The sequence below is a fragment of the Myxocyprinus asiaticus genome, chromosome 4 (genome assembly GCF_019703515.2).
Source record: "Myxocyprinus asiaticus isolate MX2 ecotype Aquarium Trade chromosome 4, UBuf_Myxa_2, whole genome shotgun sequence".
Lineage (NCBI taxonomy): Eukaryota > Metazoa > Chordata > Actinopteri > Cypriniformes > Catostomidae > Myxocyprinus > Myxocyprinus asiaticus.
Window position 1 is genome coordinate 45,394,590 of NC_059347.1, and position 17,251 is coordinate 45,411,840.

A 17,251-nucleotide genomic window follows, 5' to 3' on the forward strand; every position below is an offset into this window, starting at 1 on the left:
TGTGTAAAGGGGGCCCGGAACCTTTATTATACATCTCAGTCGCCTGACGATGACGGACTGTTTATTGCGCTGCACGAGGAAGCGTGCACGGACGACATTGAGGGCTTCTGAGAGGAGTAATTATGTATAGAAGATTATTATTAAATATTCATCAAGTCCGAAATGGATTAATTCATACACAGAATCCACGGTTACCTTCCACGAAATGTAAAGAGAGAGAGATTTTTGCTCCATTTTTCTGGTGAGATTAACTCTGATGTGTGTTAGTTAATAGTAGTTTAAATGTATCGTATATCGGAACAATATAATACTTGATTAACATTAATTAAACAAATGTATGCTGTATTATATGACACTACGCTCAAATATTAATGATGACATCACATTTGATTGGTTTAAAAATGACAGTTATCTATATTTAGACGCTGAAATTAGTTGGCTTTGGTATGGACACCCATTTGACCTGAATCCTTAATTTTAGGGTCACAGGTAAAGCAAGCCAGAGGCCATTATCAACCAGTAGCATCTCTTTTAGTGAAAATAAAGAGGGCTTCACGTCTCTGTCAGAAGAGAAAGGTAAGAGACTAGAGGAGAATGAGGCTAAAGCAGAGGTTAACAATGATGGGTACACAACAGTTAATATCGGGGACACTGAAATTTCAAAAGTGGCATTGACATCTCAGTCGGAGGCTAAACCCGAGGACAGCAAAGAGTCGGAGAAGACAAAAACAGGAAAGGAGAGTCTTCTGGAGCTGCTAGGCGCCATGAAGGTGGAGGTTACAACCAAACGTAAATTAAGTTCCACAAAGATTCCCAGAAATACAGAGAGGCCAGAGCCGAGGTCCATGGAAAGTGTGCACCGCATGTTTCAGCATGCCACAAATGAGGGTTCACAACAGCGGTAAGTTATAAGAACATATCTGCCATCTCTGGTTATTGTTTACCTCAGCATTTTACCCACAATTAGGCAGGGAGTTGTGGCACAATACAAATGCCCCCAGTGAACAGCACTCCCATGTACGTAAAGTTGAAGTCAGAAGTTTACATACACTTAGGTTAAAGTCATTAAAACTAATTTTTTAACCACTCCACAGATTTAATATTAGCAAACAATAGTTTTGGCAAGTCGTTTAGGACATCAACTTTGTGCATAACATGAGTAATTTTTCCAACAGTTGTTTACAGACAGATTGTTTAACTTTTAATTGATTATATCACAATTCCAGTGGGTCAAATGTTTACATACACTAAGTTAACTGTGCCTTTAAGCAGCTTGGAAAATTCCAGAAAATGACATCAAGCATTTAGACAACTAGACCGTAAGCTTCTGATAGGAGGTATACTGAATTGGAGGTGTACCTGTGGATGTATTTTAAGGCCTACCTTCAAACTCAGTGCCTCTTTGCTTGACATCATGGGAAAATCAAAAGAAATCAGCCAAGACCTCAGAAAAAAAATTGTGAACCTCCAAAAGTCTGGTTCATCCTTGGGAGCAATTTCCAAATGCTTGAACATACCACGTTCATCTGTACAAACAATAGTACACAAGTATAAACACCATGGGACCATGCAGCCATCATACCGCTCAGGAAGGAGATGCATTCTGTCTCCTAGAGGTGAACGTATTTTGGTGCAAAAAGTGCAAATCAATCCCAGAACAACAGCAAAGGACCTTGTGAAGATGCTGGAGGAAACAGGTAGACAAGTATCTATATCCACAGTAAAATGAGTCCTATATCGACATAACCCGAAAGACTGCTCAGCAAGGAAGATGCCAATGCTCCAAAACCGCCATAAAAAAAAGCCAGACTACAGTTTGCAAGTGCACATGGGGACAAAGATCTTACTTTGTGGAGAAATTTCCTCTGGTCTGATGAAACAAAATTTAACTGTTAATGACTATCGTTATGTTTGGAGGAAAAAGAGTGAAGCTTGTAAGCCGAAGAACACCATCCCAACTGTGAAGCATGGGGGTGGCAGTATCATGTTGTAGGGGTGCTTTGCTGCAGAAGGGACTGGTGCACTTTCCAAAATAGATGGCATCATGAGGAAGGAAAATTATGTGGATATATTGAAGCAACATCTCAAGACATTATAGTATATAGTATACTTTTTATAGTATAATATAAATGTTAGTATATATTATAGTATATTTTTATATATGAAACATAGAAAAAGCACTTATAAAATAGTTTGAGCATTATTTTAATCCAGGAAAATAAGGATGAGACTGTAAGGTCTTCATGACCTTGCTGAGAGAAATCTGGGCACTCAGCCATGACAGAAAAGTACTAGGGAGAGAGTACTCTTAAAAGCACTGAATGGCACAGACAATAGTTAAAGTTATTGTATACTTTCATAATAAATTAATTTAAAAGGTTATTTTAAAAAAAGACTAACTGCCAGAATTCCATCATTAAAAAGAAGTCAGAGAGCCTGTGAAATAATGGTGGCGAATAAGGAGAGTGGAGAAGCATGCTTATTGGTTAAGATAATGGGAGGGGTGTGCTTATGAGGTAATGTGTGATAACAGAGCTTGCTTATTGGTTATGATAACAGGAGGGGTGTGCTTATGAGGTAATGTGCGATAACAGAAGTGTATAAAAAAGTAAGCATTGAATGAGAGGATCAGGTGATACAGCTAGTGTCTTGGCTTTGTTGTTTTGCTCAATAAAGTCTAGTCTTTGACATCTGGAACTCCTGACTTCAAGAGTTTTCTTAGTGAGAGAGAAAAAGAGTCTTCAATATTCCACAACATAAATCAGCCATGAAGTTAAAGCTCAGTCTTAAATGGGCCTTCCAAATGGACAATGACCCCAAGCATACCTCCAAAGTTGTGGCAAAATGGCTTAAGGACAACAAAGTCAAGGTATTGGAGTGGTCATCACAAAGCCCTGACCTCAATCCGATAGAAAATTTGTGGGCAGAACTGAAAAAGCGTGTGTGAGCAAGGAGGCCTACAAACCTGACTCAGTTACACCAGTTCTGTCTGGAGGAATGGGCAAAAATTCCAGCAACTTATTGTGAGAAGCTTGTGGAAGGCTACCCAAAACGTTTGACCCAAGTTAAACAATTTAAAGGCAATGCTACCAAATACTAACAAAGTGTATGTAAACTTCTGACCCACTGGGAATGTGATGAAAGAAATAAAAGCTGAAATAAATCATTCTCTCTACTATTATTCTGACATTTCACATTCTTAAAATAAAGTAGTGATCCAAACTTACATAAGACAGGGAATGTTTTCTACGATTAAATGTCAGGAATTGTGAAAAACTGAGTTTAAATGTATTTGGCTAAGGTGTATGTAAACTTCTGACTTCAACTGTATTTAAGAATCAACACTGCAGTTCTAAGCTTTAAATCGTAGGGTTATGATTTATGTTATGATCAATGCATGATTGAAGAAATAAATTTTGAACATTTATCTCTTTGCATGCGTTTTAGAGAGACCTTGAATCCGGCACTGGTTGCTGCAGCCTCTGCAGCTGCATCCACATTGCCCAACAGTCATCAGGCTGAGTCAGAGCTCCTTCAGCAGCTGAGAAAACATGAAGCCATACCTGACACCCAGAGGAGAACAGAGGGACAGAACATAGGGTAGGGCTCATTTGCATGTTTTAAATATGTGGGAAAAAGTCAGTAATACAAACATGATCTTTTGAAAGCAATGATTTGTGATTAGGTATGCACTGATATGAAAATTGGTTGATACCGATTTTAACAGAAAAACTATAGGCCTGTACCGATATTTCAGATCAGTGTTTTATTTTGGAATTGTGCTTGAAAAATATACAAAGACTCTCAGAAGCCTCTTTACTATTCTAACAATAAATAATTTCCATTGAACATGGATTAGATCTGTTAAACACATGACAAGCCAACAATGAAAATTAAGTAGAAGATAAACATTTAAAAACATAGAAAAATAAATAAATATGATAACATGATGATTGATATGAAAAAAGATTATTTTGTTCTTCTAAAACAATTTTGCTCTTCTGTTTTTGCAGTTCAACACAACAGAAATCACATTTTGGATCTATGTGCTGTATATGTTAGAACAGTAAAAATTCATACCATGCATATGTTTGGCAATTCCATGGAAATGTCAACCACATCATGGAAAAATAAAAAATTTTAACCAAAGGAACAAAACCCCCTTTTAGAGGGCACTAGAGGTTGCCACTTGCTCACACAGCACTGAATAGCTGAATGCAGACGATCTTTTAAAACGCAGCCTTTTAAGATTTAGTAATCACGCAAGGCCATATTGCGATTTCAGTCTTAATTCAATCAATCATGCAGCATTAATGGATATCATACTGATGTCTCAGAAGTCAGAGTCTACCTCTTGAGGCCAGGGGATTGAGGTTTACATATACCGCACAGTCATCATGTACCAGCTGGCTCCTGTTACACTTATAACCAATATGCTGATGGTTTTAATTTAGCCAATAATTGGTCAATAAATATAGGCCGCCAATACATTGGTGCATCCCTATTTTTGATTATACAACTGTTTTAGTCCTAAAAAAAAACTACATTTTGAGGAAAGATTGTTTTCTGTTTCAGAAACATAATTGCTGATATGAAAGTTGGAAAAAGGCAGAATGACAGAACAATTGCCAGGCCTAACAGTCAAATTCGCTTTGACGATGATGGTAGGGGATATACTCAAGACCGAGGCATTACCGGTGAACTTGATGCAGTCCGCAGAAGGTAAAGAATAAAAAAAGTCCTGATTTCTTAAATACATGTGATCTTTTCCATCTAATCCAGTGTCCTATCTTTCTTCTAAAAGGAAGAGTCCTTTCACTGGTAAGAGGCTGAACATCTTCACTGCAGGTGCTGAGCAAGATGCAGTATCAGATCTAGGTATGGAGACAATCTGTTTTATGGTGGTGACACATTTGAATCACATTAGAGGAGTATCACCAGTTGAAATGATATCATAACAATTTACCTACATGGTACTGTGCTGCTTTTTCTTTGAACATCAGGCCCCACCCTTTGGGACATTGATCTAACCAGTCAGATTGTTCAGTCGACAAATCAAATGCCTCGGAATGGCTTTGAGGAGATGATCCAGTGGACCAAAGAGGGCAAGCTTTGGCAATATCCAATCAACAACGAGGCTGGTAAGTTCCTCTTTGAGTCACAAAACTTTTTTTTTTTTTATCTTTACCTGCATCAATAAAATTTTCATTCTATTTCTAGGCCTGGAGGAAGAGGCAAGTGTGCCCTTCCATGAACATGTCTTTCTGGAGAAGTACCTTGATGACTCATTCGCCCGGCAGGGCCCAGTCAGGCACTTCATGGAGCTTGTAATTACTGGCCTTTCAAAGAATCACCAACTCACAGTTCAACAGAAACGGGAGCATATCGCCTGGTTCAGAGACTACTTCCAGCAGAAAGACAATGTTCTCAAAGAGGCAGAGGCATAACTTAGGAACTGTGGATTGTAAAATGCAAAGAAGTTAACAACCATCTGATAAAACCCTAATTGGAATCATGAAATCGTGGCAAGAAATATAACTAACTGAAAGTAATAATTGTGATTGCTTCTTAAATGGTCATCTGTGTTGTAGTTTACAAACTATTTACATTTACAAATATATATATAAAAAAACCTGTTTTCCAAGAACTTGCCTGGATATTGTGTATGCAGTGTTGTAATATATTTGTATACCACTTTGTTCCAAGGCAGCTTTAGGAAGAATAGTACCTTATGAACCCACCTTGATTCAGCCAAGGTGGTTCGTAAAGTTATAGAATTGGATACTTCTAGAAGAATTCTGAGAATGTGGTTCTACTGTAATATCTCTTTTAGAATATTTTTGCCATGGCATCACTGGTGAGTGAAGCATAAGTGTACAACATTATACAGCATTTAGTTCCGATCCTCAGAACTACATTGATCTCTTATCCGTGGAAGTAAATTGATATGAACTTTATCATAGAATTGCAGCCTTGTATATGGCCAGTTTGTAGATTATTTGGCACAACTCTTGCTCGTGTGAGATCGCTTAATTCTAAAATGTTGCAAAAGTGCTTTTTCAAAAAGTTTGAGTGGAGTATACTGTACAAGCACTTACCAGGAAAATACACAGCTTTTAACATTTAAGGAAAAAAGAATCCTAAATTCAGATTTGGTAGAGAATCTTTTGCATATCTATTGATTAATTTCTTTCAAAATAACGGTATACAGATTTGCAGTCACATGTGAAAGCACACTGCAATTGGCAATGCCTCAAAAATCAGAGCTCTTGTTAGATTTCTCCTTGAAAATTATTAGAGCTTTAGTTTAGTGAACTTTTAAAATAAATTCTCAATTCAAGAAATCCCATGATTTCACACCTCAGGACATCTGATACTTCCAGTTTTATTCAAAGTGTCTGACTTTAAAGAATGTACATTGTTATAGGAGCGCCACAAACAAGAATTCAGGTAACTTTAATATTTAAACCCATGGAGCAGAGCTAATCAACACTATTCAAATGACCGCTAATCATACAAAGCAGTATAATGGCATCATTTAACATGATTCTTTTAACAATCACTCTCAGAAAACAGCTATTCAGACACTAATGTATAACAAAGATGACAAGAGATGTGGAAAAGTTTAACCAAAGCTAAAAATCATAGCAAAGTGAGAGCTTATTACATGGTATAAATCACAAAAAATGTAATCCTAACCCTTTTCATTTTACTCCAAAAGACCACTGCAGAAGTGTGTTCTCTCTAGGGTACACAAAATACCAAAAAAAAAAATTAAAAATAAGAACTCAAAACAATATGACAGAAGAAAAAAATAATAAAAAAATAGACTGGTGATCTTCGCAGTTTACAGAGATTAGTTCATAACCACCTTAGCAGAAGGGAATGGGAGGTATGAAGCTCCTTACAGAGCCTTACAATGGACAACTTGCCATAGCATGGGTGACCTACAAAAAAACATAGAATATTTGTTAGCTGATGGAATTCTCTTTTAAACAGATAATACAGAAGTTGAATCAGAGCAAGATCATCATAACGGAATACAAATGTTCAGATTCATCCTACAGAGATAAATATGCATTATTATTTAAGAGTTAGTTCACCCAAAAATGAAAATTCATTCATTGTTCACTCAGCCCTGTTATAACCCCAGCTGACTTTAACACAAAGGGAGAAATTGTGAAACATTGTGCTCAGTGATGTTATACGATGGCAGTTTATGGTGACTACCTCTTCAAGCTTCAAAAAGGATGCATAAGTATCATTCAGAAGAATTTTATTCCATGAGACTCATGATTATGAAAAGCATACGATGAGGTTTGGTGAGAAACAAGATGAAATCTAATGTATTAAGTGAAACTGTTCACGGACCGTTGATCTCTTGTGCGTGTTCATGATACTGCACGAGACCAATTAATGCAGCCCCCTTGCGACATGGGCCGTACAAACAAATTATTTTTGTTAATCTAAAACAGGATAGTAACAACAGAAGACAACACAGCTGCACACAAACCAGAAAACAAAACTTAACATGTCTGAAGATTTGTTGTCAAAGAAATCATGTATTTCTATTAGGGATGGGCATTCGTCAATAATTTGGTATTCAAATATTTAAGCTCATTAAAAAAAATGAATACTAAAATATTCTATTATTTAAATGAAGGTAATTGAGAAAGAGACGTTGTAAAACAATAAAGGTTGCGTTTAAAAAAAAAAAAAAAAATGCTTCTAATTATATCCAAAACAAGCTTATATTAGGTCCTGTGTTTTTTGTTGAAAACATTTAAAAATGCAGTGCGTGAAAACAAAAGTATAGAATGAAATCATTTAAGCTCACGCAAAGCGAAGAAAAAGAAACCACTAATAAAATAGACTGATGCAATTAACATACATGATGAATAAACACTCGACATAAGTTTTTTATATTGTATGTCATGTATTTGTTGAGAAAATAAAGCATATCCACGTGCTCTGTAAACTATACTCATTTGTAAACACCAGTAAGGAATGTCCCTTACCTCAGCTAGCACAGTCTTTCTCAGATACCATGTTTGTCGTTTACAGAAGCGTCACGGGGATTAGGTTGTTACAGGGACACTGCTTTCTGTCGAGCTAAACATTTAGGGGTGTAAAGAGTACACCGCTTATACAGTGCATTTAAACAGGAACCCAGCTTTCTCACAGCAAGCCACATTGCAATAACTCGCTTTTTGGTGTCCATCTAAACGTACTGACAGAACGGTTTGTGCATTAAATGTGATCAACTTGTGCCCACACTCAACAACGCCACCCAGTGCATTCTGTTATAACTGCCAATTTTAGTTTGTGTTCAGGATTTAACAGGCATCTCACTGTATAGATGGCCAGCAAAGCAAAACTTTGCAAAATTTCGAATATTATTTTTACTTTTTGAATAATCGCTGCAGAACGAATACTCGAGTATTCGAGCACATCCCTAATTTCTATGCCCAGCTTCATCTGTTTGACCGGAGTACTCAAACAGAGCAATAGAGGAGGTAGGAATGTCTGTCACCTCTTCTCCATTCTGAAACTGTGTGTGTGACACAAAACTCCACTGAAGTAGTGAGACCTCAGCAAAACATTCAGTAGGTAACATTCTCGGACAAAATCAAGTAGTTTTTAACCGGCTAGTGAGATGCTGACTTCAATACTGTTATGAGAGTTTTTGGACCGGTGCCAATTCACAGCAAACACAGAAACCAAGCGATCGACAGAATGACCCATCACTTGTCACGGCTGGTTAGGACAATAACTTTGAAAAATACCTTTTATCGCGTGTTGTTTGCCATCAGGTTAAGACACGGTGTGACTATGGCTACCTGAAGCCTCTGTTTGATTTCAGAGTACTCAGTTTAAAAAAAAAAAAAGAAAAAAACCGTGTACAACATTTTACAGCATTTCGTTCTGAACCAAATTGATAACTTATCCGCGGAAGTAAATTGATATTAACTTCTTAATCATAGAACTGCAGCCTTGCAGTAGTCTCTATATTTCTGTTTGATTTCAGAGTACTCGTAAAAAAAAATAATAATAATAAGACTGGGCATAGAAATACATAAATTCTTCAACTACAAACCGTTCTGTTCTCTTATTTGTGTGCAGATGTGTTGTGTTCTGTTGTCACTACCGCTGTGGCAGACCTGTTTTTAGATTTAAAAAAAAAAAAAAAAAAAATTTTTCGCATGAATGGCCCATGTCGCAAGGAGGCTGTGTGGACTGTTGGGGTAACTCACACAGGAGATCAACGGTCGGTCAACAGTTTCACTAAATAATACATAGGATTTTGGTTTCTCACCAAACCTCATTGTATGCTTTAATAATAATAATAAATGGAATAATTTCTTAGACTTCCGAATTATACTTTTGTGTCCTTTTGAAGCTTGAAGTGGTGGTCACCATAAACTGCCATTGTATGACATCACAGAGCACAAAATCTATCTTTGTGTAAAGAAAAAGTCATATGGGGTTATAACAAAGGGGTGAGTAAACAATGACAATTTTCATTTGAGTGAAGTATACCTTTAAACTTGTGATATTTGGTACTTACTATTCTGGGTCACCATCGGCGATAGCTAGTGGCTTGGCGTTGATGTGGTGCTTTATGCCGCAGCGTCTGCAAGTTCTTGTACTTGGACATGATACTTTGACTCTTTTTGAAGACAGGCTTCTGATTGAACGGTGGTCTTGGCATTATAGAGGCCTTAAAGAGTACATTAAAGACATATTTAGATTTATTTGAACAGTGCAAGAAAACACCTCAGCACCTAAATCAATCATGTCACACCTACTATAAAGCCTACATAACATTTGTTTAAAATACTGGACTTGAGAATAACTATATTAACAATATAAATCTAATTTCAATCCTAATTCTTGGAAAAAATAATTCTAAAAAGGATGTCAGTGTAATTTCTAACACCCACCAACGGTAGGCCAGTCTTTGTTAGAAGTAGAGGTACTTGATCTGCAAATAATACACTCATTCCATCACCCTCAATGTTCCATTTAAGCTAAAATAATTGGGAATAATTGCATAAGTATAAAATTACCATCAAGGGTTTCCTCGAAATTCCATCGGGGGCAGATCCCCTCTTCAATCCAACAGTAGGGCAGAAATTAGGCATCTATGTACAGAAATATAGGAAGTTTCACAAATCACTCTAACAATGACGCTAACACATGGAAATGTTTGATATAAAGACGAGTAAAAATGAAACTGACTAAAAAAAAAACCTTGACAAGTATATAAACTAGACAAGTTATATTTCAGGAATTCCATCACCTGAAAAGGTCCAGGTTTGTTCAAGTTTTTTTCTGGACTTTCAGAAGGCCTACAAAAAATAGCTGAGTGTAAGAATTCTGAGAAACTGATTTTAAAAACCAGTGGAACAAGAATAAGGTGCCTCATTTACCGTCTTTCTTTCTGCTCCTTTGACGAGCTAGTAGGACTTTGTAGCTTGGTGAAGCGCTCATTTAGTGTTAAATTTCCATGAGATTCAGAGCTTTCTGTGAGATGGAGGATAATTACACAAGAACAAAGTGACAAACTTAAATGCTTATAAGGGATTCTAGCTACTTAAAGCTAGTTACAGCTAATTACTCAAAACTTTGACACGAGCGCCAGACTTTTACCAGTCTTGTTCTTGGGGGCCCTGTTCCTCCAGGTTGCGCTGTTCTTGGGGCTAGTACTGGGTTTGTGCCCTGACTCCCAATGGGAAACCACAACAAGATCACGTGAAAGTCGCCTGTCTCTTGCTGAAGAGCTGGAAAGAAAGCCAATGAGGTATATGAACAAGTTTTGTACAGACATTTAAAAAGCATGGATAAAATCATATTTAACAGTACAAATAACAGCATTTCAAAAATTCTGAGAAAACAGATGGCATGCATAAATGCAATTTTGTTTTCAAAGTTGATTAAACTTGTGGCTTGTGAATTGAGGAGAGAAAACATTACTCAAAACATTCACAGTCCATTCAAACAACATTCAAAGAACCCTACGGTATTGTTGGAAATGCAGGAAAGGACCAATGATGGACTACTACATGGGTACTTACAGCAAAGCAAGCCCATCATCTCCATGCTTCAGTTTGAATTGGTAGATTAATTTTCACTGATTCACCTTGGCCTTTCTTTCACTAACGTGAATAACCGATATCGGCAGATTGAATGAGTGATCTGAAGAATGTCATGTAGGAACCACTGCATGCTCCAAAAGGTTAACAGATTAGCACCTCCATTCAGACTTGCCGAGCCAGACACATTCCTTGTGACGTGTTAATATTGGTGTACTTTGGGAGTTCACAGGGCAGACAATTTTTCCTGCAGGAAAATACATCTCGTAGCATAAACACCGGCTTGCAGCTGTGCTTCCTGCAATGGCAGAAGTAAAGGGGTTAGGCCAAGATGATCTTTTGGATACTGGATAAAATCTGCAGTTTTGTCGAAAAATCCTCCATCACTGAACTTCAGATGAAGTGATGTAGATAAAAACACTGATGTCAATTAATCCATCTTGAACCAGCAGGAAGATATTTGCACCTAAATTTGCTTTGACAGTTCTTCAGTTGTAGAACTTCTATTGATGATGACTACAAATTAACTGTTGACATTTCGCCATGCATGTCACATTCTGCAGAATGGGAGCAGGCCTTAGCTTCAGCAGAACTTCAACGTATTGCCATTTCAGTCAATGTGTTAGTTGTAGAGTAAAACATATTCCCAGCTTGAGGACCACTGCTGCAATAAAATTGATAGAAAGGAATTCAAGAGCATAAAGCTTTAATAAATTACACCACTGAGATTCCACAGGACTGTTGAGATGATGTCCATTTTGTTTCCATTTGAGTCTTCATTAATCATTGTAGTTTTCACATCATAAGGCCTCTTGTTGATTGTAGATTCAAGGCATCTATTTTCTTCATTCCTGAGGTTGAGTTTTGTTTCTTGACCATGGCCAACTAATTTTGACTTTGAATCATACATTATTTTATTAGGTATGGTGTCTCATTTCAGGGTGTTCTTTCTCTTTTTCCAACATACAAGGTCCTTAGGTTGATTCAACGATAGATCTGGTTTCCAGTGAAAACCTGTGGCAAATATTAGGTATGGTATGTGGGGGATCATTTCACAGAGTTCCTTTCCTTCTTGCAAGATTCATAGAAGGTCCTTAGGATTGGATCAACGATAAACAATCTGCTGTTTATTTGTTTTTCAAAACTGACAAAGTGTGCCATAATATAGACCCCATAGCCCCACGTTTCTTCATCCAGCCAATCATTGAAATGATCTTTAGCAGAAACATGTCTACAGAGTGTCTTGGCCATGAATTATAATTCAAAATACTTGCTGTTCTTCTCAAATCTCTAACCCACTCAGCTACATTTTCATATATCCTTCATGTTTCCTTTCTCCAAGACATCCTGTGCATAGTCGGAGAGATGGGTCCATAATGTAATTATGCTTGCATAAAGTTGCACATTGAGGCATGGCATTTCTTACATGCACCTCAAAGTACAGCCATTGTTGGTAAAAAACAAAACAAAAACAGCATTTCCCTCCCCTGGAAGACATTTTTAACCTCTCCTGGACCAAAGCAGATCTGATCTGGGCACATCATTGAGACAAATGTCCTTTCACTTTTGCAGATTGATTGATAGGAGGCAGAACTGTGATTAGACACTGAGGTAGAACCGTGAAGGACTGCGATTCTGAAACTCTTATAATAAAAAATAAAAAAAAATCACTTGCTCAAGACATTTCTCTTATCACATTCTCTTGACAAGGACAGAGATATTCTGGACAATGAGATGGTTTAACATCTTATCGGTGACAATGAGGAAAACGGGCATGATTTCTTTTTCTCTCCTCATCCATCTCATCTGACAAGGTGAAACCCATTTGTTGAAAGTTGTGCCATTGAAAAACAGGAAGCTTGACCTTCTAAACATCACGCGCCCATTGCCACAGTGTGAGGGGGGATACCATACCTGTGTGCGCTCACAGAGCGTCGAGATTCCACCTTTGTTTGGTTGTCCCTCTCAGGTTCAGCGGTCTTGGAGGTCATGTTGGGGGATGACTCTCTGGGTGATGGCATCTTCGCACCTTTTTTTAGGGGTACCTTGCGTGGCTGATCTCCTGTAGAATCTTCACTATTCTTTGGTGCTATCAGAGGCTTAGGTTTCTGAACTCTGTCTGAGATTCTTGGCCTTGGTGGGGGCAGTTTGAACCTGGCCACTGACTCCGCCCTGAACTTTCGTGCCTTTAGCAGTCGACTCTTATCACTGAGGGACAAACCACGACCTCTGAAGCCCCTTAGAGGCATAGGTCTCACTGAAAACTCCCTGCGGAAGCGCTTCGGTGGTCCATGTTCAAAACCACCAGATGATGGAGGCTGTCTGAACTCTTGACGCTTCCTCTTCATTGGGTGTCCAGTGAGCCTTTCCTGGGGTCGCAGAGGTGGATACCCTCTGACTGATGAAGGTAGGCCTGGTTTCCGTGCAGGTGATCCGTAAGGGGGTCGAGAATGTGGACTGCCCATTCCTCCATGTGCCCAATCCAGGCTGGGGCGTCGAGACTCCCTTCTAACTTCTCCATGCTGTGTGCGTGGATCTCTCTCTGCAGACCACCTATATATCCATTACAAACAATACAAACATGTGGGTTATAATGCCAGTTTCTGCTGGTTGAGCTGTGAGGATGCTCTTAACTTCTATTAATTTAGATCCAGCCCCAGGCTGTTGAATGCCATATCACTTCTGTGCCAGAATATTTTTAGGAGGCTCAAATGGTTTTACATTTTCTTCAGACACTTTCACTTTATAGGCTTTATCATTAGATCCTGTGGTACTTTACACAGAAAGCTGAAGGCAGTTGGGACTTACTCTCATCACACTGTAGTGTACTGGATTTTGCAATCTAACACTTAACGGTACATTTCTTTATAAGCCTCAATTCTGTGCAACTTTACCCAGCCTGCACAACTTCTTTCTTGTACCTCTCTGGATATGAACTCCTTCCATGAAACTCTCTGGGTTTTCTCTGAGGCAGGCCAGTGAACCTAGACTCCCCACTGGGGGGGTGAGGGTAACCTCCTGGGCCATTCCAGTGCTGCCTCCCAAGTGCTGGTCGCCCAAACGGCCTCTCCCGAGGTGCAGGGCACCAGCTTCTCCCATGCTCCTGAGAAGGGCTTGGACGTCGCTGGGGACCCCTAAAGGAACTGTGGGGAGACGGAGCCCTCCTTTCTGATGGAGGTCCACGAAAATGTCGTGATGGAGATGCGTGGCTACTGTGATTCCCATGAAAGAATGGTGCTCTGTGGCTAGGTGGTCCATGTATTGGACCACGTGGGGACTGCCTGTGCTGGACTGGGGGAGGGCGGCTTGAGCGGGGTGGAGAAGGCCTCCTGCGGCCCCGCTGTGAATTCTGCGAGCCTTGAAATGAACGGAAGTTATCCTGGCTCTGTGGCATCCATTGTCCATGTTGGCGCTCTCTACGTTCACCCATGAGTGGGGGCCTCTTGGGGTACGCCTGGGGTCCACCACTGTTGCTCTCTCTCCAACTTGGTGGGGCTTTTCCAGGAGGTCCTCTAAAACCTCGCTGGCTTCTTGAAGGGGGGCCAAATCGCCCTTCATGGTTCATGCTGCTGTAGCTGTCTGAGAAAGATCTGTATGTGAAACAAGTGAGAAAAACTAAGTCACCACAACATCACATTGATCATGGTGTACATAATGTAGATACTTTATAATATAGGGATGAACGATTGATCAAACTAAAATCGAAATGGCGATTTGATGTAGTGCAATTATCAAACCACAAAGGTTGTGATTTAAAGTCTTCTAAATAATGTCTTCTCGCTGCGTTTACTGTATGTGCACATCTGTTCTCTGTACCTCTTTATACATTCTAAAAGCATGCGTGAGGCTAATACGTTGAGCATGTATTATTTACTGTGCTCTAGATGCACTAACCGCACATTTATGTAATTTCAAATATGCTTGGCCGCTAAACGTTACCTCAAAACACTGGGTTTTTGTGGACAGAAATGTGGATGTGATCATTTCTCTTCATGTCTTGCTCCAGTGTACCGCCAAAATAAAGGTCTGCATAGTTATGCCGCATAAAGGTTAAGAACATTTCATAAATACTACTGTTTTATAATAATACTTGCCATTAATATTATACAAAATATCATAAATTTGCATCATTTCTTAACTTGTTATTGGGTTCCAAAAATTACGAAATGTGGGCCGAGACCCTATTACAAAGTGGACAAAAACAGGCATACAGTGTAAAGATGCAAATCTTTTTCCCCCTCTGTTTCCCTGTATTTTTTTGGTCTGGTTCGTTTTAAGAGGGCTCAAGTGTGAACACCCTTTCTTGAGTTTTCACAGTATTTCTATTGGCAGTAGAGAAAGTTTGCCCATGACTTAATTTTGGCCAAAAGGAAACACTTGCTAGTTGTTGTTTTAAGTTAATCATAGAAGTTCAAATTGAAATCATATTTTTCAAAACAAATCGCAATTCGATTTTTTATTCAGCCCTATTATAATGTATTATACAAATAATTAATACAAAAAAACATAGCTAACATATACAGCAATATTTTACCTGTGTTTGGAATGAGGAGATCCTGAATTTGGTCTCACCATTTTGAGCTTTCTCCCACCTGCCTTCAGTGGGGAAAACAAAAACACTGCAAATTAAAGAAATATGCAAAGCTGAAAAAGGCAACTATAACTAAAGGTTTCATAAACTAAAAAGTAAATCTAACACTTGGTGGCAGTGCAATGGCAAAAGGTTCCAGCCTTATTTTTGAAAAAAAATCCAAGGGCCACCAGATGTAAAAAGGCTGAACATTTCAAATCAGCATGTTTAAAATATGCTGTTCAGTCATTGTAAACAGAGGCTGCACACTACACACCTAACCCAGTGCCATATGCACAATAAATACAAACTTATCTACATTAAACAGTTAGAGCTCGCCGATGTTGTCGATTTAAATTCCCTGAAACATAACTACAACACATACACTTCAAACGACTTTATCAAAATATAAAAAGCACTGAATGTGTTTGAATACCACATCGCGCCTTGAGTGTTTGTTCTGTCGGTCATGTTGCAGGGCCGTAGCCAAAGACCGAAAGAATTACATGCACGACGGGTAAAATAAATTAACACCAAAATGCAGCTGTAAATGGTTAAATAACACACATCGACGAAATAAATATCCTCATGTAAATTAAGTGAGGACAAAGAAAAGATCAGGCGAATTCAGACTAAATAGTAAAGTCGACTCGCCGCATTCCTGGCCTATCATGATGGCGTGTCCCAGGGCCTACAAGGCCTCGAGATTCACATTCATAAGAATAACAAAAAATAAAATGATTACACCTATCGTAAATAACTCTACAAAATACACATCTTAAGTCAACTATCAAGGTTAAACTGAACAGCAAAACATTTCAGACGTAGGCCAAACAGCGTCTTCCGTTCTTCTGATGATGCCAACCTACGACAAAACGAAACTGTTTCTATTTCAGTTTAATTAAATGGCATGCAACAGTATCATCTAACATTTTTTAATTGTTTAATACATCAAAACTCCATCGGCTGAGTTGTTTTGACATACCCAGTGTTTTAAGGTTAGAAAAACAGCAAACCAAGTCTAGTTAATCGGCGAAGGCTTAGCTCTGAAAGCTAACAAACGGCTTCGGGTGGGCGTCGTCCCGCATTTGACCGAAAAATAACCGAATGTAACTTTTAACTAGCAGAAACCCCGTGCTTCCCTCGTCTTATTGAGGCCGGTGCATCGAGAAGACCGAGTCGCCCTCAGTGGAATCACATTCACAGCAGCCGTGACGTCAAGGGAGCAAGGCGCCTGCGCTTCAACGGGACCACATTATCGACGACATCGCCGTCTTCTTCTTCTTCTGCTGTTTTATTGGCGAGTTGCACTTAAATAGTGCATTACCGCCATCTGCTGATAGCATGGATCCGAAACTCGAATCTCTTCAACTCCACCCCTCCCCCAACCATATCAGAGCCGAAAGTTCAGTCGCTGAGTGTTCAGCTCCTCTGATCTCCACTCCCGGCACTGCCCAGTCCAGAGGAGGGAAAAAAGCGAAGAAAATAAATAAATATATAAATAAATACAACACTCCCTTTAACCCATATACAATTCCTATATATTTACTCTTTATATAGGCTACTCTTAAATAGCTTAAATCCT

At 38.8% G+C, this 17,251-nt stretch overlaps 2 protein-coding genes across 3 annotated transcripts; one reads left to right on the top strand and one right to left on the bottom strand.

The window, feature by feature from the left end:
- Window positions 1-40: 40 nt before the first annotated feature.
- LOC127436801 (28S ribosomal protein S31, mitochondrial-like) lies at window positions 41-6,784 on the top strand. Its single transcript, XM_051691199.1, has 7 exons — window positions 41-241; window positions 482-901; window positions 3,448-3,600; window positions 4,576-4,722; window positions 4,805-4,878; window positions 5,004-5,141; window positions 5,221-6,784. The coding sequence occupies exons 1-7, from the start codon at window positions 123-125 to the stop codon at window positions 5,445-5,447; spliced, it is 1,278 nt and encodes a 425-aa protein (XP_051547159.1). The 5' UTR covers window positions 41-122; the 3' UTR covers window positions 5,448-6,784.
- On the bottom strand, window positions 6,370-16,942 carry LOC127436789 (serine/arginine repetitive matrix protein 1-like). 2 transcript variants are annotated; one of them, XM_051691176.1, is made up of 10 exons: window positions 16,652-16,942; window positions 15,631-15,692; window positions 14,018-14,686; window positions 13,011-13,649; window positions 10,654-10,784; window positions 10,434-10,527; window positions 10,304-10,352; window positions 10,071-10,145; window positions 9,569-9,721; window positions 6,370-6,947 (listed from the first exon to the last, which is right to left on the bottom strand). In XM_051691176.1, exons 2-9 carry the CDS (start codon window positions 15,669-15,671, stop codon window positions 9,578-9,580), a joined length of 1,842 nt encoding a protein of 613 aa, XP_051547136.1. In that variant the 5' UTR covers window positions 15,672-15,692; window positions 16,652-16,942; the 3' UTR covers window positions 6,370-6,947; window positions 9,569-9,577. The 2 variants fall into 2 exon arrangements, with proteins under 2 accessions (XP_051547136.1, XP_051547146.1); XM_051691186.1 differs by having other exon boundaries at window positions 15,631-15,715.
- Between the last annotated feature and the right edge of the window lie 309 nt (window positions 16,943-17,251).